Here is a 24,810-nt window from a genome sequence, read left to right on the forward strand (position 1 = left end):
GGTATTTTGTGGAAAAGCCACACTGAAGGGGCCAAAGAGCCGCATGTGGCACGCGAGCCATGGTTTGCCAGCCGCAGTTTGCCGACCACTGGGCTAGAGTCACATACCAAAATGAGAAATATGTTGCCTCCAAAATTGAGAGGCCACTAGGGTTGTGCCTTTTCTGGTGGGAGGAGGGGCCAGGTGCAGCATCTTGGAAGGGATATCATGACTTGCCCTAGACCACCAACCCTTAGACATGTTCAAGGTCATCCCTATTGTTCAACCTTGATGTGCTTTCCTGTCTGAGAGGAAGGGGTTTGTGCCTGGAAGAGGGAGCGGGCAGGCAGCCAGGCCATTTCCCCCATCTGTCCCAGATAGCAGACCCACTGTTCTGCTCAGAAGCTAGGTTATGGGGCAAGAAGGACAGGAGCATGGATGGGGCCAAGACCAGGGCAATGGCCCCACAGTGAATAGTCTGTGTGGACTGTAATGGGTAGCCTTATAAATAAGCTTGGAAGAATTATGTAGGCATTTCTTCTGGATGCATTCCGTCGTACCTGTGGAACTTTATGCTCCCTCCCAGAGATGAGTGTCCTTCCACAATTCTCTCCAGGGGATCTGGTGGGGCCTCTGCTTCCTCACATTGTCCCCAAAGTTGGTTATCACCCGACATAAACCCTGCTAGTGATGGTGTTGTAATGTAGCCCGCGAATCACACAAGGACGCCTCAAGAAGTCGAATTAAGGAGTCACATTTATTGCAAACCCAGGACTACGAGGGGCATTTCGCTCTCCCAAATCTCGCAGTGCCCTCCCCAGGCCCACCACCAGATTTATATAGGCAAACATCACAAAGGTATCGATTACATCCCAGGGTTTGGAATGAGGAACCTAGTTTGCAAAAAAGCAGCTTACAGAAGCAGACTTAAGCATGTTAATTATAGTTTTGGGTCTCCGGATCACTGAATCAACCGAAACACATTATCTGGAGCCATCGGGTCTTGGGACCACTGAGTTGACAGGAACACATTATCTAGAGCCATCGAGGCAATTTAGAGTAATTGTGCTGTCCTGGTCTTGGGACCAATGAGTCAGCCAGAACGCATTATCTAGAGCCCTCGGCTCTTGGGACCACTAAGTTGACAGGAACACATTATCTAGAGCCCTCAGGTCTTGGGATAATTGTGCTGTCCTGGTTCCAAGGTACTGAGGAATGTGCTTTCTAAAACCAGTATGACCACAGCCAATGGGATATTCACAGTACAATCAATAGGGTATTCAATCGAATGGGATGATTTATATAATTCAGAAATCAAAATACCTTTTCTGTTGTTAAACAAAGCAAATAAGTACAGAAGCCAAACAGCAGGGCTAAAGTTAAACTATAGTTTCTACCTGACATGATTGCTACCATACTTCAGTGGTCACATGCTAGCAGTGTGTGCCCTCAGCAGGGAGTTGGCCATTGTGGCATTTAGGCCACGTGCCCTGCTTCCCGTTTGCACAGCATGCTTCATTTATGGATCCCTTTAAAACTGTTTTTTCAGAGTTTTTGGTACCATCAGTGTGGTAAACCTTTCTCTGTCCTCGGGTTCTGAGGAATGCTGTTCTAGTTTCCTTTTGTCTTTCCACTGGATATGTTTTCCTTGTTTCAGATGGCCACCAAAGAGCCAGCTGTTTCTTTATGGCTCCTGGCTCCTGGTGACACTTAGAACAGCGGTCCCACTTCCACCCCGCCCCAGATTTTGAACATATCTACTATAAGGGCTTCAGTTTTCCCATATAATCTTTCTTTCATCTGGGATTTCTCTTTTAAATAAAAAAGTGCTATTTTAAATTTTAAGAAAAGCAAAAATGAGTCCTTCTTAAAATATGTGGGCATACATAAAAAGCCACATAGTATGATTCCATTTATATGAATAATCCAGACTAGGTAAAGAAACAGACAAAACAGGTTAGCTATTGCTGGGGGCTAAGGGAAGGCAGTGACCACTGGGTGTGGGCTTTCCTCTTGGGGAGATGAAAACAGTCTGCAATTAGACGGTGGGGCTGGCTGCACAGCATAGGGAAATGCCTAATGCCTCTAAATTGCAGTTTAAAATGATTTAAAGGTTGCATCATACTGAATTTAAATTTTAACAAATGTTGTTGTTTTTAATTTAAATATAAAAAGAAAAATGAAAAAAAAAAAAAAGTGCTACCACCAGAGGGGAGAGGAGGCCAGCTCTGGTCCTGGGTGTAGCTCTGGAGCTGGCGTGGAGGGAGGCCCCAGGTGCAGCTCCTGTTCCACACGTGGGAAGACAAGGCCAGTCTGAGCTTCTCCTGGAGTGGCCTCTAGCTCTGGAATTGCTGTTAGAATCCGTTGTACACTTGGCTCTGGCTCTGGACCTGCTGCTGGAGGTGGCATCAAATCTAATGACAGTAGTGCCTCCAGCTCTATGTGGGCTTGGGCCCCGTAGTTACACAGCTGGATCTGGCTCAGGAGATGCTACAGGAACTGATGCTGGAGCCAGAGCCACTCTGGAGATGGAGCTGGAGCTGCAAGTGGAGGAGAGGTCACCCGAATGCCTCTCCAAAGACAGAACATATCCCAGAATTTCCCAGAAAAGGACGTCTTCCCAGGCTGAATCCTCCTAATAGGTGGTCTGAGGCCAGTCTGCTTCTGTCCCTACACCAACCCCTGGCTGCTCTCCCTGAGTAGCCCCAGCACCAACCCTTCCCCGTATGCTCACAATCATCCACCCTAGGGCTCCGGCTCAGCGGGCTCCGGCTCAGCGGGCTCTGGCCTAGGAAGGTGTCACATTGAACATCCTGTGTCCTCTACCTGCTGTGATGTCCAGTGGCACTGGCTGATGCCCCAACTGGAATGGAAGCAAGGGAGGGTAGGGATTTTAGTCTTCTCCATTCATTGAGCTATGCCAAGTGTCTAGAAAGGGGCCTGCACACTGTAGGCACTTAATAGATATACTGTTAATAGAATGAACCTTTTCAGATATCTGAGTGTACCTGAGGCTCCTCAGCAATCCTCTAAGAGTCTTTGCTCTGGCTACACCCAGGACAGGGGACTGCCCAGATAGAATGTGACACCCAGATAGAAAGGAGTTTACAAATGGCAAGCAGCTTTTCCCAGGCCACAGAATAAGTAAGGCTTGAGGCAGAGAGCTTCATGAGAGAAAATCATAAATAAAACCAAAGCCCTCAGCAGCCCTTTCCACAGGGCCAGGCACCGGGTCAGCACTCTCCATGGCTTATCCCTCTTAGTCCTGACAATAGCCCTCTGAGTTTGGTCCTCATAGCACCGCAGTTTTCACACAAGCAAACTGAGGCTCAGAGCGGTGAAGTGACATTCTCGACACCCATCTGGGAGGTGGTAGAGTAACCCCTGTGCTGTAGTGGGGGAGAAGCACCCACCTTTTCCACAGCAGGTGTGACCTGCTGGGTGCTGGAGAAGTTTCAGTAGATAGACAGGGAGGCGGGACAAGTAGTCTGCTCTGGAGGGCAGACACCGGGTACTTTACCAGCTTCTGCAGTGTGTCTGCCTGCATGGTCCCCACCCTGCAAGTCTCATCCAGTTCAGGGATGACTTATTTTCAGGCTGAAGGACAAAAGAGGGGCGACGGGTCAAACGATATAAACAGTACCAAATGCAAAAATACTTGTGGCCATACTGTGACGTGAAAGCAGTATATAAAGAATTTTCTGATATTCCCACAAATAAAAAGTAATTTTTTTTCTCACAGTAACTGAATAAATCAGTGAGAGGATCTCACAGCCCTCTCCCGCCTCTGAGCAGCTCACATCATCTTGGAGATGGAGGCTAATAATTAAAGGTACCAGGTGGGTCAGAGGCAGGGCCACGCCCAGAATGACTGACTCCTTCCCTGCCCCAGTTACTCCATTGAGCCCAGTGGGCACAGCCCGCCCCCTGGTGGCCAGCCCCAGCACTGCAGCCGCAAACAACAAAACACACTATTGATTGGAGTCATCCAGGCATTGGGGTCGCAGGCCCTGGGCGGAGGGGAGGAGAGGGGGCGGGGGAGATGAGCGAGATCTGGAATACTCTATGCCCCTGAATTCCGTCTATTGTCGTGTCGCGGGGAGCCCAGTTCCATTGCTCAGCCAGGGCAATGACTCCGCCCAGTTCCACCTGAGGACCTGAGGCACCAGCAAGGGTGCTCCTGCCCCTGGTCCCCAGGAGCGGCCCAGTGCCTTGCCCCGGCCTCCAGGCCGCCCCTGTCCCAAGCACCTCAGGGTGTAGAAAGCATTACTGGCCTCAGCGCAAAAGGTCATCGATGGGAACAAAGCACAACACGCTCCTAGAAACCGGTGGGATCCTCGGGGTCCCCGCCCTAAGCACATCCAGTGGTAGAGGAGGAAGCAGGCCTCCCCTCCTTATCCTGGAGGCCCCACCCCAGGGTGAGGGTCGGGACCTACCTGGTCCCAGGCGCCCAGAGCGGTGCACAGAGCGCCCTAGACCGGGTCCTCTCCGGGCTGCCCTGGGGGGGCTCTGCCGACCCTGGGACCCTGGAGACCCCTGCGCATCCGCCCGCCTTCGCGACTGGGACCTGCCAGGACTTCTGTGCGTAGCGCGCGCACCCCGCTTCCCAACGTCCAACTTTCTCCCGAGATGTGGGCGTGTCCACTGGCCAGGACGGCGCGGTCTGCTACCCGGACACCTCGGGGCCACCGGCCAATCGCGGCCCCCGCCGCAGGCGCCGCCCTCCCAGCTGAGATGTCCACTAACCCTCCGCCTCGGCGCCACCTGCCAATCTGGGGTCTGCCTCGGTGGCTCCGCTCCAGAGCAGCACCGCAGCCACAGACGCCGCTCCGAAGGATGGAGAAGATTCCTGTTCTGGGCCTGGGCACCTGGAAGGTGAGGCGGCGCCTTTCCTCACCGCAGTTCGCTCTGCTGGGGAGGGGTCACCCGCAGGGACAACCTGGGGGCCTCCTGCCTGGACGCCCCGGAGAGGAGAAAGCCGCGGGGACACCTGCAGCCCCCAGCCCGCTGGTCCCTGTAACTCCCCGGGAGGCTTCCTGCGTCTGAAAGATGGGATTTGTAGATCGCAGATTATCTGGAAATGGGGGTTGTCTCTGATATTGCATATTGAAGCCAAATCACAGTTATTCAGAAATAATGTTTGGGAAAGCCCAGAAGAAAAGATCGTCAGGCTTGCATACAGACAGAAAGAGTGGCAGTCACCTAACTAGATCAGAGGCCACTGTTACTGGAAAGTTGTGTGAATCAATAAGATAAAGGAATTCTGCCCTTGTCAACTTGGCTTTAAACAGGAACTTTGTAACTTCGGGTCTTCTGTGTAAAACCTGATAGCGGAAGCACTTTGAACTTGGGAACTTTCTCTACTTTGGATTTCTGACCTGTCGGTACTTTGAGACTTGGCACTAACTAACTTTCAATTTTTCTTTTCTTTTTTTTTTTAAATGTAGTCTTTGATTATATATATATATATATATATATATATATATATATATATATATATATATATATTCCTGTAAGAAGTCACCTAGGAAATTAGAGTAGGAATTAGAATGATCAACCCACCACTCATCTAAATATTATTTAAATTATTTCTTCTCTCCACTTAACAATTCTTAGAGGCCAGGATGTGGTTTCACTGGTGGTTCTCAGCTTCTAGCCAAGGCCATGCATGTGGCGCTGTTCAGTAAGCACTCTATGGATTTAACTGTCTTGACATTCTTGTCTTGACTTTAATTCTTGTATGCACTATGTCTTCTGCACACAGCCGGACGTAGGAGTCCACACGTTCTTGTACCCAGGGTAAGGAAAAGCTGTGAAAGCTGTTGGACTTCGGTGGTATAGAATTGGATTAATCCTAATCACCTTTCCCTGATCCATACAAAGTCTTCATTTTACTTATTTTTAATCTTATAAGATTACAAATCTGCCATTGAGACCTGTTGCCCAAGAAGTGCTGCAGAACAACCAACCACGAAAGCTGGGTGGCTCACAAGCACCGAGTTTATGACTGCTGCAGGTAGTCAGCCGGGCAACTCCTTGGCTCTTGTTCATTCTGCAGGCGGCTCCAGGGGAAGTGACAGAGGCAGTGAAAGTGGCGATAGATGTGGGATATCGGCACTTTGACTGCGCCTACCTGTACCACAATGAGAGTGAGATCGGAGCCGGGATCCAGAGCAAGATCCAGGAGGGCGTGGTTCGGCGGGAGGACCTGTTCATCGTCAGTAAGGTAGGACCTGGCCCGCAGGGAGAGCAGGAGCAGGCCGCTCAGGGCTTGGGTGTTGAGACAGCTCACAGCACGGGGGTGATTTTCCAGGCTCCCATAGAGCTGCTGACTTCCTTCATACTTGAACCAGACCTGATAAGGGCTTCTGCAGCTTTGTGCACGTGCTGGGAGTGGGGCAGGTGGAGGGGTCGGGGACAGTGTGACGAGCAGAAGGAACAACTAGAGCAAAGGCAGGAGGCATGGGCAGTGTGGTGGTGGTGGTAGTGGGGGTGCATGGGGACCCTTGAGAAGCTTGGGGTTCCTGGACTGAGCAGTGTTGGCCGCGGGGACAAGGGGCAGTGAGGCTGGAGCCGTGGACGGGCCTGATCACAGAAGACCTGATCGCCATTTAAGGAGTTCTCTTCTCACCAAGGAGCACCGCTGAAGGTTTTACCTTCTGCTGAGCCAGAGTTCTGTGTAGAGGAGATTGTGAAGGTGAAAGCAGAGTCCTTTAAACAGGACGCAGAAGGCATGAGACCTTAACAGCAGTGTCGGTGGGAGGGGTGACAGCCTGCCTTGGGACAGCACTGGACAGATGGCAAGGAAATGGCTGGGAAGGACAGTCAGGAGGTGGGCCCTGTAAGAAATGCTGGCGGCAGACCAAGAGAGTGGAGAATTAGAGAATTCCTTTGCTTTTGACTTTGAAGAAGAATATTAAGGCCATTAGGCCAGGAGCAGAGTGCACATGGCAGCTGTCCTTCCCGAGGCTGGCTCAGGAACCCGGCTCCATCGTGGAAGAGCAGACAGTGGGTTTCACGATCTCCCGAGTGAGTGATTGCCACATCTAAATTTCCGCAATTGTGCCATAACCGGTTTGGCTCAGTGGATAGAGCATCGGCCTGTGGACTGAAGGTTCGATTCCAGTCAAGGGATGTACCTTGGTTGCGGGCACATCCCCAGTAGGGGGTGTGCAGGAGGCAGCTGATCGATGTTTCTAACTCTCTATCCCTCTCCCTTCCTCTCTGTAAAAAATCAATAAAGTAAATTTAAAAAATAAATAAGTTTTCGTAATTGCAAGCTTTGGTGCTGTTCCTATAGTAGATTTGCTTGTCTGTGTTACCTGGATACAATGCTCTAACTCATCAGTGCTGTAAAAGGAGAGGCTCAGGGGACGTTGGCCCAGGAACCCAAATCTCTCCTGATCCTCCAGTTAGGGAGGTGGGCATCTGGGGTTCCTGTGGCTAGCCAGCAGAGGGGTCGGGTGCTCCCAGCTGGGTCATAGCCAGCAGAGGGGACGGGTGCCCCCAGCTGGGTCATAGCCAGCAGAGGGGACGGGTGCCCCCAGCTGGGTCATAGCCAGCAGAGGGGACGGGTGCCCCCAGCTGGGTCATAGCCAGCAGAGGGGACGGGTGCCCCCAGCTGGGTCATAGCCAGCAGAGGGGACGGGTGCCCCCAGCTGGGTCATAGCCAGCAGAGGGGACGGGTGCTCCCAGCTGGGTCATAGCCAGCAGAGGGGACGGGTGCTCCCAGCTGGGTCATAGCCAGCAGAGGGGATGGGTGCTCCCAGCTAGCTCATAGCCAGCAGAGGGGACGGGTGCCCCCAGCTGGGTCATAGCCAGCAGAGGATGTGTGCTCATTATTCCTGAAATTTAGAAGTCTTGGAAATACAATTTAAAAAAAATCACTGATATACTCACCATCTAGAAAGTGCTGTTTTTAATAATATGATGTATTCTAGTTTATTTTTTGTAAACATACTGTACTTGTAATTTGGTTTTATATATTTTTATCCTCTTTCTTTAATTTATTTATTTTGTTTGTTTTGCTCTTATGCCAAAATAGTATGGTGCCAAAATAGTATAATAATGGAAACAATGAGGGGAAAACAAATTACAAACTTTTTTACTTCACAGAGGGTGTTAAGCACTAAGTATAAGGCAGTCTGTGTTAACTTACTTACCTAGTTTAATCTGCAGGATTGAGGTCTTTATAACAGAGAACCTTTAACATAGAGTCTGTTCAAGTGGGAAACTGAATACACAAATTCTTCTGATTTTTCCTCATATCTTTTCTGCCTGTGGGTATTTTTATTTTATTTTATCTTTTTGGTCTCAGTGGATCCAAATAACCAGACAGCTCTCCCATCAAATAATTTCACGGTGTTTCCCCTCCTGCCACTTCCCCTAAGGAGAAATCAGGCAGGAGGAGCTGAGCTTTGCAGACCGCCTCCCTGTGGACGTCCTGGACCATTGGAGAATAATGTCACGGCCGCTGTATTTATGGCCACCGCGTCTTGGATGTTGTTTGTCTTCCAGATCCTGGATTTGTGGGACCCAGGGGAAGATGTGTCAACGCTGGCTCTGTGGCCAATTGTCACGCTTCTCCTCTCCCTTGTAGCTCTGGTGCACCAGCCATAAGAAGTCCTTGGTGAGACCAGCCTGCTCCAACACTCTGAAGGCCTTGAAGTTGGAGTACTTGGACCTCTACCTCATACACTGGCCCATGGGTTTCAAGGTACTGCCCAGGCCTGGTGAGATCCCCCACTGGCAGGCTTCTTTCCTGGTCATGTCCAGGTGGGTGGTGGGCCGGCAGCCAGGGCACATAGATCCCAGGGCTGCGCCAGCCACACACACACATTCAGTTCTCTCTGGGCCTCAACGCAGGAGAGGCTTGGCCTCGAGGACCTCTAACCAACTATGGTTTTGCTTCTAAGCCAGTCATTTCTTCTCCAAGCCAACAGAGCAGCCCACTTTTTCCATAGGTCTTTAGGTAAAAGCAGGTGTCGGGACAGAGGACATACTGCTACTCAAAGCTGCTGCTCACGTCATCTCCCTGTCCCAGGGAGTTCCTTGGCCCCGTCTCTTCGCGCAGGTTATGATCTCTTTGGGGAGTGAAGGCTGCTTTGCCCTATGGGAGACGCCTGCTTATCCACCTGCAGCAGGTCCGGAGGGTTCTGGAGGGAGATTATTTCTCCATTTGGTGTTATTCATTCCACTTGATAGTGTCTCACACCCCCCCCCCCCACCTTACACCCTGCTCAGCTGCTTTCCCAACCTGTTTAGTCCTGGCCAGGATGTCCCTGTGCGACTGCCCCAGGCCTAGATGACATCCTGCCTGGCTAAGGGCCCAGGCGCACAGGTGGCACAGCGAGCCCTGAAAGAGGACACTCTCCCTACACTGGAGTGGGTGGTGGCTGCACTGGAATCTCCCATGTGTGCACCTGGTTTGAGGAGCTTATGGTGTGTGTCGAGCTGACGGGTTTCTTGTTAGATTAAAGGATAAAAACTACTTTGTTCCTAGTACAGCTTTACTTTCAGGCGTTGTATTTAATTTCAATGAAGGATGTAGCAACTGCACATTAGTCATGCCGCTAGTGGAGAACAGAAGGTGGCCAGAAAGTGAAATGAGAGAGGGTGATTCAGAAATGATTTCTGTCTGTAAAATCTGTCTGTGCACCCAGAGGATAATGGGTAAGTGATGACAGTAGCTGTGTCACACTTATTGTCAGCTGTTCATGTTCTTTTAGCATCGAACCAGGCACTTTTTTAGGCACCTTACACGTATTGTTCATTTAATCCTCACAATTACGTGAGGCAAGTACTGATAACACCCCCATTGCACAGAGGGTACAACTGAGGCACAGAAAGATTCAGTGTCATTATCGGGGCCCAGGAGCGGATGCTCAGTCAGACATGCATTACTCTGCCTGGCCCTCACCTTCTAGCAGATCCCTGAATGGCTCCTGGTGGTCAGCAGCCCTCAGGGACAAGGCCACGTAGCACTTGTACACAGGTCTGGACATATGTCAACATGGGAGGTTGCTTTGACATGAGACACCTTAGTTGCTTCATCATGAAAATCCCTAAAAAATGTGGACCAAGCTGCAGTTTTAGACGTTCCCACTATTGCTCAAGAGAATTATTGAAGCCCCTTGCATTCTGGCTTCGATATCTCTCACCATGATGTGAATTCTAAGCAAAGCAGAGAAGAGCCTCACAGTGGACTTGGGAGAAAGTTGACTGAGCTCTTAAGAAGTCAAGACACCTTTCCCTCTTTTTTACCTGAAATTGCTAAGCAATGTTCTCATAACGGGCAAGGATCCTGGGTCCCCCTTTCCTGACCTGTGAGAGGTGGGCATGAACTTCCAGGCTGTTGGGAACTTTGCTGGCCACCGAGTCCACCCAACCCTCGGTCTTGTGAAGGTGGAGGCAGGGCATGGAGAAGGGAAGTCACATGGCGAGGGCTGTGCTCGGACCCAGACCTTCTGGCCTAGCATCCTTTCCCCATGTCTTGATTCTCCCTCCATCCAGTCTCCTGCTTAGAGGGTGACCACCAGTAAGCCCCCACTAAGCTCCTGCCTTCTTGTTCTGACAGCCTGGGGGGGAAGAGCTGCCCCTGGACCGCAGTGGCATGGCGATTCCCAGTGACACTGATTACCTGGACACGTGGGAGGTAAGCTGAGCTGGCCAGCAGCATCTTCCTCCTACTGATGGGCCTCGAGTGGGAAGCCGTGGATCCTGAGCTCCTTGCGTTCAGAGATACCAGGTTGTCTCCTCAAAAGGCAGGTGTGCAGCACGAAGGGACGCCTGTCTGCGGGACTCAGAGCCAGTTTCCTCTTGTTCATCTCTCTGAAACGTGCATTTTAAGGATAACTAACCCAGACCTCCCTTTACTCTTAAGTGTGTATTAAAAAAATCACATGGTCACTACAGAAGAGTATAAAAAGGAAATCAAAAGTCCATTTTCCGTGGCCACTCCTAGTACTTCATAGTTCCCTTAGCTCTTTGGTAAGCATTTCAGAACGAAAGCTTTGACAGATGGTGACATTGGGGTGCGCCTTGGAGATGCATGGAGGAAGGGAGCACGTTTCTAACCCACTGCCAGCGTCCGCACAGGAAGTGATGAGGCCTGAAGTAGAATGTTGAGCATGGGAGTCAGGGGAAGTGGCAGGAGGGAGGTGTGGCAGGGAATTGATAGTGTGGCTGGAGGAGAGGAGGTTCCTGCTCACTCTGGCTTCTAGCCCAGCCCACCAGGTGCCTGTAATCTTACAAATCAACACGAGGCTGAGTGTGAGGCATGGGAAGAAAGCACATTCACATGGGAACTTGCTGAGTTTAGGGAGACGAGACTCTGGACCCACTGGTGTGAGATGGGCAGGTGCAGGGGTGGGAGTGCCAGGGGTCATCCAGGCAGAGGGGGTAGGGGAGCACAGTCAGGCAGGAGCTCCCAGGTCAGGCCAACCTCTAAATGGGCGAATTGACCTCACTTAACAGAGATTAACTGAGGTGTCTGATCTGTTGGGAACAGTGCCCAGGGGGCTGCAACCCTTCGGTCGGTCACAGACACTGCCTCTCCTGAAAGGCATGGCTGCAACTCTGGGCTGTTTGTAGCATGAGTGAGGTCAGGGTGACCGTGCAGGGCACACTGACTTTGGCCACTGGCCCCATGGCCACTAGGACTCATGCTGACTACTTAGCCTGGCACCAGGCCACGCTCTTCCTGAAGCTGAGAGCTGGCCAGTGAACAGCAGAGTAGGGTTCCTGCCCTCAAGTCCCTTACAAGGTAAAAAGTGGTGAGTTAGAATGATGGTACATCATCATACTGAGGAAAATGGCAATTTAGGTAGAAACTGGCTGAGCAGATACAGTCCGCTGTGGACATCCTTGCCGATATCATATCAACAGACATTCAGAGTCACAGAAATAATAGGTCCATGTGCTGAGTGTTAGCTAAACGTTCTGTGTTCCTTATTTGATGTAATCCTTAACCCTGTGACACGGTAAGGTTGTACCCACTTGGCAGGTGAGAAAATTGAAGCTTAGTGAGGTCATATAATGTGCCCAAGATCCCACAGCTATTAAATGATGAAACTGGGGGGAAACCTCAAGTACAGAAATGCTCATAGCACATGAAGTCAAATATTTTAAGATATTTTAAGATATTGGGCGGAGCCAGTTTTAGGATCCTGTGCGAAGGATGGAGGGTGACAAACTACTAGTTGAGTAGACAGAGCCCACGCACCCAGAAGAATTCTTGTTCTCTCTAGGCCATGGAGGACCTGGTGGCTGCAGGGCTGGTGAAAGCCATTGGGGTGTCCAACTTCAACCACGAGCAGCTGGGGAGGCTTCTGAATAAGCCCACCTTGAGGTTCAAGCCACTGACTAACCAGGTGAGTGTGGACGGCCGAGCGGCTTGGAGGGATGGGGTCAGCTGTTCAGCTGTTGCCCCCACAGGGTTACACTGGAAACAAAGTGGGTGGAGCGCGAAGTAGGCATTTTCTCCTGTGGCTGTCAAAAGCCATGACTATGGTGCCAGCCGTTTTGCCTGAGTGGATAGAGCAGTGATTCCAGTCAAGGGCGTATACCTTGGTTGCTGATTCCTGGCCCTGGTCCAGGTGTGTGCAGGAGGCAACCAATCAATGTGTCTTTCTCACATTGATGTTTCTCTCTGTCTCTCCCTCTCCCTCGCACTCTCTCTAAAAGTGAATGGAAAAATATCCTCGGATGAGGATTAACAAAGCAAGTCATGACTATGGAGCGGTTAGGCAAATGGCAGGTGTACAGGCAAGACCATTTTTAAAAGGCTCGTCAGGGGAGGTGGTGTGCTTGGAAGGCAGGGTTTTCACTTCAGCCGTGGGGTGAATCACCTGGTGGCTCACAAGTGGCAAAGGGACCAGCAGGTCCTAATCCCTCGTTAATGATGGTCAGAGGTGATGCCGGCTTCCTGGGGCCTCACCAGGGACCCTTCCTCTGCAAGATCACAGCCTCCGTGAGACTTTAATGCTGAAAAATGACTTGTGAGGAAAGGGTTACAGTGCTTTCTAGACTAGCTGCCTTCATGTGTAAAAAGGGGCACTTATTTTACTTAAACTTTTATTAACGTGTTGTGTACGTGCAAAAAAGCGCACACATAAGAATGGAGCTTGATAAGTTCTCATAACTGGACCAGCCCCAGAGCAGGGGTGGGGAACTTCTGGTCCACGGGCCATATACCAGTAAGACCTATGAAATCATTGGGTCTGGCCCTGCCAAGGCATTAGGGGTGAGTTAATTAAATGCTTGACCAAATAGAGCAGGCTGATTTTTAAGTTGATCATTTTGTTATAATTATTTAAGTGGCCCTTGGTAGAACAAAGGTTCCCCACCCCTGACCCAGAGGCAGAAACGGCTAAGAGCCCCTGCCCTGCTGCTTCTAGTCCCTGCTGCTCGCCAAGGGCAGCCACTGTCCCGATTTCTGACAGCACAGATTAGCCTTTGGACTTTATACAGAAAATGTGACGCGTTATGTGCTCTTCTGCATCTGGTTTTCCTTACTCAGCATTGCATGTGTCAGGTCCTCCTGCATCCAGCTGTGATTCGCCCATCCTTGTTTCCCCGTGGTATTCCATCCTGTGACTATCCCGTCAGTTGGTGATGGACATATGGGTAGCTTCCAGTGTAGGGATATTAATAATAGAACATCATGTCCTATTCTTTTTATAAATAAACTTTTCAATGGAGGTATAACACCAGTACAGAAGAGTGCATGGATCTTAAAGGACACAGCTCAGTGAATTTCCGCAAGTGAACAGACTCAAGTCCTCAGTACCCAGGGCAAGAGCGGGAAGTCCTCAGCCTTCTGAAAGTTCTGGTCACGTCCCACGAGGAGCGGCCGGTGTCCCGACCTGCAGCTTCGCTGAACTCCTCTGCGTTAAAACCTCACAGACTGTTTCTGTCTGTGCACAAGCACTCAGTTCTGTGTCAACTTTTGTTGAGTGGCACTTTAAATCATGGGGAGGGGTGTGGCCTGGTCTGTGGGGTGAGGAGGGGCAGCAGGATCTGTTTCCTAAATATCCTGGAAAACCCTTCAGGAATGCGCCCTCAGAGGAGTTCTCAGAGAGCCAGTGGCTTATCTTTGGGGTCCCTGAGAGCTCTGCCTGTGGGTCCTGACAGCTCAGCTGGGAACCAGCGAGGGCACTGTCCCCGGTTCTGAATTCACTCTGCCAGTGAATCTGATCAGCTTCTGCCAGTCTAGGACTGACTTTGAGTTCACACAGAACCTGGAATCATACATGAGAATTTAGAGAGTGGGGCGGAGACAGGAATCTGCTCCTGATTTTCTTACGCCGTCCCTTGAAATCAGCTGTAGCCTGTGTTTGTCACACGTAACTCCCCAGCTTCCTTCCTTTACTCAACACTTGCTGAGCTTTGTTCTGTGCCTAGCTTATTCCAGAGCTGGGGGCATGTTTTGAACAAAACAAAATCAGACCCAGATCCCTGCCTTCCTGGAGCTTTTGCCTAGTGGCAACAGTAGACAGTTGCAAAGAATGACAACATGTAAGATGTCAGCTAATGATCCGTGCTACAGTGTAAGGTCAAGGCGAGGAGGAGGTGGGAGGGCTGCACTTTTACCTCAGGCGGTCAGGGAGGGCCTTGCAGGGATTCTCGAGCGTTCAGATGGTAAAGGTGTTCTCGGGCTTGCTTACAGCGGGCAGCCTCTCGGAGACCCCTCAGCTCAGCCTGGCACTTCACAGGCACGGCCATGCGAGCCCGGAGGTGGGCCATGCAGCTCATCAGTGATGGAGCCAGGGCATTGATGTGGGCCCTCTTTTACAGTGCCCTGTTAGTCTGAATGGTCTCTGATCAGCTGTGATTCTCTTTGTAGATTGAGTGCCACCCATATCTCAATCAGAAGAAACTGATCAGCTTCTGCCAGTCCAGAGACGTGTCCGTGACTGCCTACCAGCCCCTCGGGGGTTCCAGGTAGGGAATTTGTGGCCAGAAATGGATGCATGCCTCAGTTTCACTCACAGAGTTAGGTGTAAGGAAGGTGTAGGCAGGCTGTGGAGACCACAGTCCCCCAGCAGGTGGGACTGCCAGCACCCTGGTCTCCGTGGGCTGGGCTGAGGGAGGAGCTGGTGCACATAGGACAGTCATCTTCAGTGGCTGCCTCCAGAAGGGCAGTGACCTTTAAGGGCCATAACCAGAAGGAAGCAACCTCTTTGTTGAGCTCTTTCCTGGTACCTCCCATGCCCTGCCAGACCTCTCTCTAGGGACGGGTCACAGACATCCTGATCTCTATAGAATCATCTTCCCAGAACCCGAACTGTGTGCTGTGCCCCCTACATCAGCGGATGAGCCACCACCCACTGGCCACATGGGCCAGAAATTTATTCCCTTTTTGATCTCTCCTCCTACCCCCAATCCAACTTGACAGCACTGGTTATTTTGCCAGGAAACTTGGATTCTCTCTCTTGCTCTCTGTTCTCACTTAATGCCTTCATTAAGTACGAATTCTATCCGGTAGTTACAGCAGCCTCTTAACACCTCCCAGGTTTGCCTGGTTCTCAGCCACTATCCACACAACGGCTGAAGGGAGCCACCTCATTGTGACCGTGTCATTCTCCCGCTTACAAATCCTTCAATTCCTGGTCTGGCCCTGCCTGTGTCTACCTATTCCTGCAACATGCTCTGCGCCAACCGTTTGAAACTATTTGGGGCTCCTGCTTCCTAGTTTCTGTGCCTTTGCAAATACAGTGCTCTTTACCTAGAAATCTTATCTTTTTTTTTCTTAATCTGGCTACTCCAGTTTCTAATATAAGGCTCAGTTCAGCATCACCTTCTTCAGGAAGCCCTCCCGATTTCCCCTTATTTGTGTTGCATCCACAGCCCTTATCACACTATCCTGTCATTGTTTTCTTCTCATTCTCTTCTACTTGAGTTGTGGGACTGCATCTAAGTCACGACTCTCTTACCAGCCCCTAGCTCAGTGCCAGGGACGTATTAGTGGTCCGGGAAAGGCTGAGAGTTTTGGATTGTTATTGCCTGTGTGTTTCCCATGTGAAGTGGGGCAGATGTGCGTGACGTTGGTAGAGTGAGGGAGTTCCTAGCATCTGGGTTGTATTCACAGCTGAGCTTGGGGTGGAGGAAGCCAGTGAGAGAGTGGGTGGTGGGAGCCACGTGAGAGAAGGGAGATGGCCGATGTCCCAGACCCACAGCCAAGTGGGGTGGGCTCTGTTTGGTCCCTTCATAGACATTGAGGATGATTTTTATCTCAGTAACTGCTTGAAACACACTAACTGCTTAAAAATGTTCGCTAAGAACAATAGCTCACCCAAGTGCTCAGGGCCTGGCGGCTTGACATCATGGAAGGGCAGACCCGGAGCCAGTCTTCAGTCTCTGCATAAAGGCTCCACAGTCCACTGTCTCAGCTTTCTCTCGGGATTTGAGGTGAACTTTGCTGAGATTGCTATCAATTATCTATTCATGCTGATGGTGCTGCAGACACCACCCTAGGTCCTACAGAAGAGGTCAGAAGTCCCAGGGGCACCGCACAGCGGAGAGCCTGTGCTTTAGACACTCCGATGCTGCCACCTGGGTCTCCAGACAAAGCACCAAATAGATGTGAAGGCCAAGTGTCCAGCTGTGTCCCCCCAAATGTCAGCCATGGTTATCGCTAGATGGTGGATCTGGTGACCAGCTGTTCTGCACCATTTAGATTTCCCACACTGAGCAAGTATCATGATCAGACAAAAGTAGATCTAGAGTTTCCATTTTGGAGAAAGTCTTGTTTTTTCAAAGAAGGAGGTGCACACATTTGGTCTCACAGCCCCTGCGATGTTCTCCCTAGTGGGGGTGTGGACCTGATGGACAACCCCGTGATCCAATCCATCGCACAGAAGCACCAGAAGTCCGCAGCTCAGGTAGGTGGGTACCCGCGGGGCTGAGAGGGCCCCTCTCTGCTCACTGCAGGAGCCATGCGTGGGCATGGGCAGATGCCTCGCTCTGGCCCAGCGGGTGACTAATAGAACTGTCCGGTGTTCACCAGCCTCTTGAGGGCACTGTGGTCCCATTCATTCAGGCCCCACCATCAGTTGTCTGCATGCCGTGGCCCCAGGCTTCCTCCCGCAGCCCACCAGTTGAGTGGACCCCGAAGGAGTTCATGACTCTTTTCCTTGCTCTAATGTCCAGCGGTTCATGGGACTGGACACGATAGTGAACTCTGTTAAGGCGTTAGCAGGTCCTCTGAGCTCCTGGGGCCAGCGGCCATCCCTCCAGACATTCTATGGGACAGTGCAGAAATGCCATTTTCTCCTAAGGACTGCGGACTGGAGCGCTGGGCACTACAGTGCCTACTGCCCGGGTCACTGGGCTCCCCTGCACGATGAAACGTGACCCGTAGGGGAAGCAGCTGGCTTCTGACTCCACCTGGTCCCTTGGTCTCATAATATCCGTTTTCCCCAACAGATTTTGATCCGGTTTCAGATCCAGAGGAATGTGATCGTCATCCCCAAATCCGTTAACCCGAAGCGGATTCTTGAGAATATCCAGGGAGGTGTTCTCCTTCTCTGACATCAGTGGGTTTGGGGTCATGCATGAGCTACACACTGCAGCAAGCAGCCGGCCTGTGAGGCTCTGACACAGCAGGGGGGTGGGGAAGCACAGGCCACACCCAGGGGACACGGAGCTGCGCCCGGCAGGCACCCACCTGGGAGATGCAGACAGGATTAAATGGGGAAGGACCGGAGATAAGGGGCCAGGCTCCCACCCAGCGGCTCCTCTGCACCCAGCACCTGCTCTGCGCCCAGCACCACCCACTAGTGCTGTCCCAGGGCTGCCCACCATGATGAAAGGGACCCTTCCAGACTGTTCGCTTCTCCCCTTAACCCAAACTGCCCAGGGTCAGCCCCCGCTCCAGGCAGAACTGCTAACAGGGAGCCCGTGGTTTCTGCTAGGCACCCTGTGGAGGGTCTCCGGTGGGTAGGGGCTGGTCGGGGCCTGTCCCCCCTGAGTGAAGATGGACTCACGCCCTGCACCTTCTTTCCTGGTCCTCAGTGGTGGCTCAGGGCTGGCTCTTCCATGTGGTCGTAGGAGCAGGTCACAGTCCTCAGGCCTGTTAGGGGCCAAGTAAGGGGGCAGCTTAGAATACATTTTAGGAGGAACAGAAAGTGAGTACTCAGAAGTGCAATGTGTTATGGCCATTGTTAGAGTTAATGTTCTTGAGGCCCAGACCCTCCCTCTCTGCTGGGGTGTGTGGAACAAACGTCTGTGTTTTGGATTTGTGGTGTTTTGTGTTTCCTGTTTTTGTGAGCGCTGGGAAAGATCCTTCGCTGCACCCTTCACTGTCAGGTATGCTCCTCACTCCTGTGGGATGAGCGCAGCCCAGATCTCATCTCTCCAAGGGTCCCCGCTGTAGTCCACGCTGGGCAAATGGCCCAAGTCCCAGTGCATCCTGGGAACTGAGGCTGAGGGCCAGGGGACGGGCCAGGTGCCACATGCAGTGTTTCTTTTACATCCTAGTGTCCCCCGCACGCCCAGCACGGTGCTTAGCAGGTGACACGTGCTTGGCTAGGTGTTCACTGAACTGACTTTCCCATGAACGTTTTATTTTGGTTCCAGGTGTTTGATTTTGAGTTACCAGAAGAGGATATGAATGCCCTTTTCAGCCTGGACAGGAACTTCCGACTGACCAAATTCCCCACGTAAGAACAGCTCCTTCCCTACTCTGGAAATAGAGGAAGCAATATTCAGCATGAGCCATTGGTTCCTGGATGAATATTTATCATATGTTTTAGGTTCATGAAATCATCTCAGAATTCTTTCCTATTTAGGAATGGGCTGGTGAGGGAACCCAGGGATGAATTTTAGACACTAGGGAGCATAGAAATGTGTAATTGTGTCATTTAAAAATGTTTCCCTTAAAAATAGTAATCCCTCTTTGTTTCTGTCTTTGACTTGTTCCCCGGTTTCCAGAGCTAAAAATCACAAGGACTATCCTTTCCACATAGAGTACTGAGCCGGCTCCCGCTCCCTCCCCCCGCACCGCCCAACCAATCCAGGGCTGAGGGGCTCCCGCCCAGCAGCACAGCACAGGGCTCTGCCTCAGAGGCACAGACAGCCTGGCCAGGGATGGGAGGGACGGAGGCTAAGCTCCCCAAGAAATCATCAGACTCAGTGAGATCGAAGGAGGAAGCGTCTGAGAGTGTGCTTGCCCCACGGAGCACAGTGTGGTGGTACTGGGAGACCAGCATGAAGAGCCTCTACAGCTGCGACTCAGCTTCAGCAATGAGCCCCTCCTCTCTGCCGCCCACCAGACCCCCAAATGATTTTACAGCGAAACCCTTACCTTCACACCTGGAAAGGAAGACTGGGTGAAAGTGGTGAGCTGTCTTAGTTCAACAAAGGCATCATTTTTTTTTCTTACAATCTAAATTTTAATTTTAAAATGCTAATGTTTAAGAAAGTTTTCGAGGAATCAGATTGAATCAGATATAAACCTGTGCCAACAAATCAGAGATGGATGTGGTCATTTCTCCTCATGCTCTCGGTGTTCAGTCCCAGACAGTGGAGTGGATCTGGGACAGGAGTCCTGCCCCCTTAGGAAAGGACAGGGTGGGTATCCATGCAGGGCAGTGTGTGACTCCTGCCCCCTGCACGTTCCTTCCAGCATGGGCCAGGAGCTCCCCGCCCCCTGGGACCCGCTGCCAGGGCTCCTGGATGCATCTCCACCACACATCCTGCCCAGCTCCAAGCCCCGCTCCCACACACATCTCCAAGGATGGGACTTACTTGACCCACTGGGCATTTCCGCCTGCCCCAAGGACTGTGCCCTGTCCACAGGAGTTGGTGACTCCTGGCTGTTGCCCAGGCACCCTCACCTCAGGCTACCATCTACACCCAGTGCTGGGGCTTCCTCACCCAGTGGTGAAGCTGTCTGTTTAGAGGCTAGCCAGTCACAGACTTGTTGTGTTTTCTGCCTGTTTCTCACGTGTTCCTCCGGTGTTCCTCATTTGTGAGGCCACCCTTCCTGCTGTCTTGGGTGCTCTCAGGACTCAGTGCACCACCCACCCCTCCTTGATGTTCAAGCCTCAGTGCCTTGTCAGGGAGCTGGCATGTGGCCCTGAACCCCCAGCCTCTGGCAGGAGCAGTAGATGAGCTTGTCCGTATCTGCTCCTGAGGCCGCTGAGCCGGAGAGGGTCCAGGGCCGGAGTCCCAGGGATCTCCCTCCCACATGGCCTGGGTGTGATGCACCTCGTGGGGTGGAGACACACTTCCTACCACAGGCAGAGGGTGGTCTAGAGTGCCAGGAACAGGGAGGGGCAGCGCGCGCCCCAGACTCTAATGTGCAAAGTTGCAGTCTCCGGGCTCTTCCCCAGCTCACTATTGCCCTGACCTGTGGCTTAAGCAGCAGACACTGGCCTTGGTCTATCTGGGGAACAAATGTGAGGCCCAACCAAGCCACGGGTGTCCTCGAGCCCTGAAGGTGTGGCCCGCACGTCCTGCCTGTGCTTTCACTCTGCTTGTCTGTTTGGGGCCTTGGGTTCTCCGGCTGGGCTCATGGGAGAAGAGAGCCCACCCATCCAGGAAGGGGCCCACCCAGACCCCTGTCCTTTCACAGGGTGGGGGCATGGGCACAGCCTGGGGGTCTCTGTTTGGTTTCCAGCTGATGCATGGCACCCAGAAGACATAAAAACATCAGTGAAGAAAAAAAAGCTTTCTCTACTGGAGTGTCAAGGATAAAGTCTGTGGTTTTCCCTTTTTCAGTCCTGTGTGTGTGACTGCAGAGGAGAGGATGGCTCTGATATGAGTCTGGGTCTTTGTTCCTGAGAGACAGAAGCCCGTGTCTCAACCCATCCTCGGGCACAGCAGGTTCTCATTATCTGTGTTATAAGCAGTTAGACAGCCATGAGCAGAGAAAGGACGATGGGCCAGGCACAAAAACTCACCAGGGCAGAAAGCCCCGGATGCCTGGCAAGGGGCAATGCTAGGAAAACAAGGGCCTGGCCCCCAGAGTAACCTTTCCTCCCCTAGCATATTGCTGGTCATGCGGTTTGGAAGCCCTGAGCTTTCCCTCCCTAAAGATAGCATCTAGGCTTCAGTTGCATTTCAGGTCCCAGCCCAGAAAAGCAACAAAACCAGACAAGTGACACTGTGGCCCTGGCTGACTTAGGACCAGTTGCATTGACTAATGATCCCCTGCCTTGGTGCCTACCAATCAGTGGAGACCATGACCCTGAAAGAGCACACCTGGAAAGCTGATTCATATTCTATTGAGACCGTGCCCTGAAACCCCCCATAAGATTTCCACCTACAAGAGAAAGAAATATGCTCAACACAGAGGACCCAGGAGGAGCCCTTCCCAGGGGAGCAGGCAGATACCATTCCCTTCCCCCTTCTTCCCTCTAAGGGACCCCAAGAGACTTGCCACCAGGGGAACAATGGGCAGGGGCATCTCCTGGGCTAACCTCCCGAACCTGTCTCCCAGACCCCCTTTTCTCTGACTTCCCGGTGAGCCAAAGCAGCCAAGCCTAGGCTCTCCTGTTGGCCCTTCTTTGTTTCACTGTCCTAAGTATACTTTTGCTGCAGCCAATAAATTTTTATATACTTTGCTACACATTGTCTCTTTATTGAAATCTTTCCTTCCAGAAGACCAGTACCGAGGTCTTGTCGTCTCACCAGTAGCACCCACAGTGCTTGTGTTCTACAGTCACCGAAACCCAGGCTTGCAGGCACTGAACTACTGCTTTGAGCCTCTGGTCACAACATTTTCATCATCCAATCATACTTCGCCTGTTCCATGTGTGTGTCTGTCTAAAGACACCTTATTTTGCATTTACAGTGTTGGGTCATTAGCACTGAACTCAGCCAACAGCACTGTGATTCACGCCTGGACAGAGCTTATCTAACATTAATTTTTCCCATAAAACACTGCACAGCCTCCTTGCTCTTAGGAACTATAGGCAGCACTTCAGCACGACTTTGGGGGCATTTTTAAGCTGCTATGAAATATTTTATTATGTTAGATTAAAAAGGCTCATTTTCATAAATTGATTGCCAGATGTTCCTTGTTTATGTTACGAAAAGTTCTGCACAGTTGCCTAATAGAGTGTTTTATTAATGCTGACGGTATTTTTCTGTTTAATTAAATCATTCCACTTGTTTGAGAATGCAAAGAAATCAGAAAAGCTCAATGAAAGAAAATAAAAGTGGCCTAATATACCAATATTCAAGAATAATCATTTCTGTAGTGAATCCTTTTAATCTTTGTTCATGTCTATGACATACAGAGATAGATCAGTTTTATAAAATATGTAATAAACGTGCATAAAGACATCTCACAACACCAGTCACAACAAACATATAATTTGTAATTTTCTTTTTAATAAGACAAACACATACTGGACATACAGTTCATGCAACTGTTCACTTGATAGTTTGATAAGCAACATTAATAAACATCATGGAGCCTTTAATTTTGTATAAACTACATAATTTTAACTCATCATAGTATCGTCTAAATGACCTCCACATGTTACACTGTCTCATTGCCATAAATAATTGACACCTTTCAAAGACTCTGCAGGCTGGAGAGAAAATTTACATCTTTATACTTTAAGCTTGGATGCTGATGACATACACAAGTGTGTCTGGGTACCATGTTGTAATAAGAGTTACCATTTTTATAATCACTTTATCTTTTATAGAAACAGTTTTACAAACTTTTAAATAGCTTTTCTACTAGGAAAACTTAAAATAGCAAAATCACCAACAAGAATCATACAAATGAGGAGCACCTGGCACTAAACAGATCCTGTAAGGGACACAGTGAGAGCTGAAGAGACACAACAGTGCCTCCTTGCAGCCCAGTGGGAATCAGCTTAGGGGGCCCCAATTCTTGTTGCACTATGCATGTCTGAAAATGATCAGGGAAGCCCCGAGAATGTTGATTTCAGTATTACAAATAAATTTTGACCTGTAATCAAACACTCAAATATGGAATCCTGAATAATGCATGCATCGCCTGTCTTTGCATTTACCATTTATTTCCCAGCCAGCATCAGAGTTGTTGGGTACATTTGCCACCAGGTGGCGTCAGAGACCAACTAACTTTCAAGCTCAAGCAGGTGCTTTTGCAAAGCCTGTTAGATTTTTTTTGTTTTTGTTTTTATTTTTAAACACTTTGTGAGTCATTGTAAGGAAAGAAACAACAGATAGAAAAAATAAGGGAATTACTGTATTTTTCCGTGTATAAGATACCCCATGTATAAGATGCCCCTCACTTTTCCAACCCAAAATTAATAAGTCGATATTTTAAACTTAGAACATGTTTTGTTTAGTAATGACTGAAGGTAAATGTTTACATACCAGGACTATGATATTATGCAGCATGTCACTTCATTCAGCCTCTGCTGCATCACTGCTCTCTTCATCACTATTAGTTCCAGACATACCAGTTTCTCCAATTTCCATTGTATCACTGCTGTCTTCAGAGTCACCACCTATTAATATATATGTGAGATCATCCTCATAAACTGGTGGCATTTTCTGAGCTAACTTTGTTCATGTTCTCATGGCCAACCCTTCTCTCCTCATGAAATTGAAGCACCATTTTGCCTTTCCTGTAAGATCAACAATGTTCATTTCGCTTGCAAACATTCTTGCCTGGCATTGAATCAGCTTGGTTGACACGAATAAGCCACTCCGGTGCTGCTCCATAACCCAAGTCTTAAGCCTCTGCTCCAAGTTTGCCCATTTTACTGGTTTTCCTCTTAAGGCCTTCTTTTTTAGCATCTTAAGGAGTTGTTCTTCCTGTTTCCTCCACTGTCTGAACATACACTCAGTGGAAGGAGGTCCATATTGTCTCTCTGCAGCTCTATTTCCATGTTCTTTTGCATAGCTGATTACATTCAGTTTGAATTTTGCAGAGTAAGACAATTGCTTACAGGTATTTATTTTTATTTTTTGATAGCTTTATGGGCTCAGATGCTCCATTCTCTGTTGCATCGGTGCACTCTCCACCTCCACCTCCAGTTATGGTATCAGCTGACGTCAGTAACAATAAGGCTCGTGATTGGAGGAAGCCTGTTTGACAAAGTATGGGCAGCTACATACCTGCATGGCTCCCTCCTTGGTTTAGTTATGTGTATAAGATGCCCCTCAATTTTCAGTCTGATGATTTTAGAAAAAATAATGGCGTCTTATACACAAAAAATACAGTATAAAGGTTAGGAAGTTTCACAGAGTTTATGCAGTCACATTCTCCAATAGTTTTCTACACATGGTACTTGAAAAGCTCTGTGCAGCTTGGCTCACAAGCCCTCCTCCCCTGGGACCCTGCTCTTCTCTGGGTAACATGACTTCTGTGGGAGTTCTTTCCCACCCAAGGGCCTGCAGACACAGGCTATGCGAGAAAATATAGACACTTCAAGGAGCCTATTTGTGTCAGCTGTCTGGTTTGTGTTCCTGATGACTGGGAATGGGGTGGGGGTGGCTCATCTCAATCGATACCTGTCCCATTGGGCATTTTCTCCTTTCATTGGAATGGAAAACCCAAAGAGATGTGGAAAATGAGAGGCACACACAGCAGGGAAGAAAACAGCCTCAGCAAAGGGGAGATGTGGCCAGTTGTGGACAGGCCTTATAGACAATCCTATCTAATAAAGACAGAATATGCAAATTGACATGACAAAGATGGCGGCAGCTGGGCCAGGATGCTTGCGTCATCACTATGGTGAAGACACAGGCGTTCCACCCTGCCCCGGCTGCTCTGGGCCTCTGGGCAGCATGCAAAGGCAGAAGGCGGTTCCTGGCCAGAGCAAAGGTGGAAAGGCGCCTCCAGCTGGAGCGAAGGCGGTGCCGGCAACCAGGGAA

The 24,810-nt window shown here is 50.2% G+C and overlaps 1 protein-coding gene and 1 long non-coding RNA gene across 6 annotated transcripts in view; one reads left to right on the plus strand and one right to left on the minus strand.

Annotated features, from left to right (window-relative positions):
* The window catches only part of AKR1E2 (aldo-keto reductase family 1 member E2), a 32,573-nt gene extending 13,119 nt beyond the window's left edge, over nt 1-19,454 (plus strand). For 3 of the 5 annotated variants that reach the window (XM_059663162.1, XM_059663184.1, XM_059663173.1), the window contains exons 2-12: nt 3,722-3,811; nt 4,609-4,854; nt 6,038-6,205; nt 8,579-8,695; nt 10,556-10,633; nt 12,228-12,350; nt 14,825-14,922; nt 16,790-16,862; nt 17,407-17,485; nt 18,554-18,641; nt 18,913-19,454. In XM_059663162.1, the coding sequence (XP_059519145.1) occupies nt 4,609-4,854; nt 6,038-6,205; nt 8,579-8,695; nt 10,556-10,633; nt 12,228-12,350; nt 14,825-14,922; nt 16,790-16,862; nt 17,407-17,485; nt 18,554-18,641; nt 18,913-18,955 (1,113 nt within the window). In that variant the 5' untranslated portion in view covers nt 3,722-3,811 and the 3' untranslated portion in view covers nt 18,956-19,454. Of the gene's footprint in view, nt 1-3,721; nt 3,819-4,608; nt 4,855-6,037; nt 6,206-8,578; nt 8,696-10,555; nt 10,634-12,227; nt 12,351-14,824; nt 14,923-16,789; nt 16,863-17,406; nt 17,486-18,553; nt 18,642-18,912 lie in introns of all 5 variants that reach the window. The other 2 variants (XM_059663195.1, XM_059663205.1) reach the window with 1 other exon arrangement.
* LOC132215271 (uncharacterized) lies at nt 738-4,645 on the minus strand. Its single transcript, XR_009448493.1, has 3 exons — nt 4,416-4,645; nt 3,393-3,576; nt 738-2,519 (listed from the first exon to the last, which is right to left on the minus strand). It is a non-coding gene; the product is annotated as an uncharacterized LOC132215271 (long non-coding RNA).
* Nucleotides 19,455-24,810: the final 5,356 nt, after the last annotated feature.

This window comes from Myotis daubentonii, chromosome 1 (assembly GCF_963259705.1).
Source record: "Myotis daubentonii chromosome 1, mMyoDau2.1, whole genome shotgun sequence".
NCBI lineage: Eukaryota > Metazoa > Chordata > Mammalia > Chiroptera > Vespertilionidae > Myotis > Myotis daubentonii.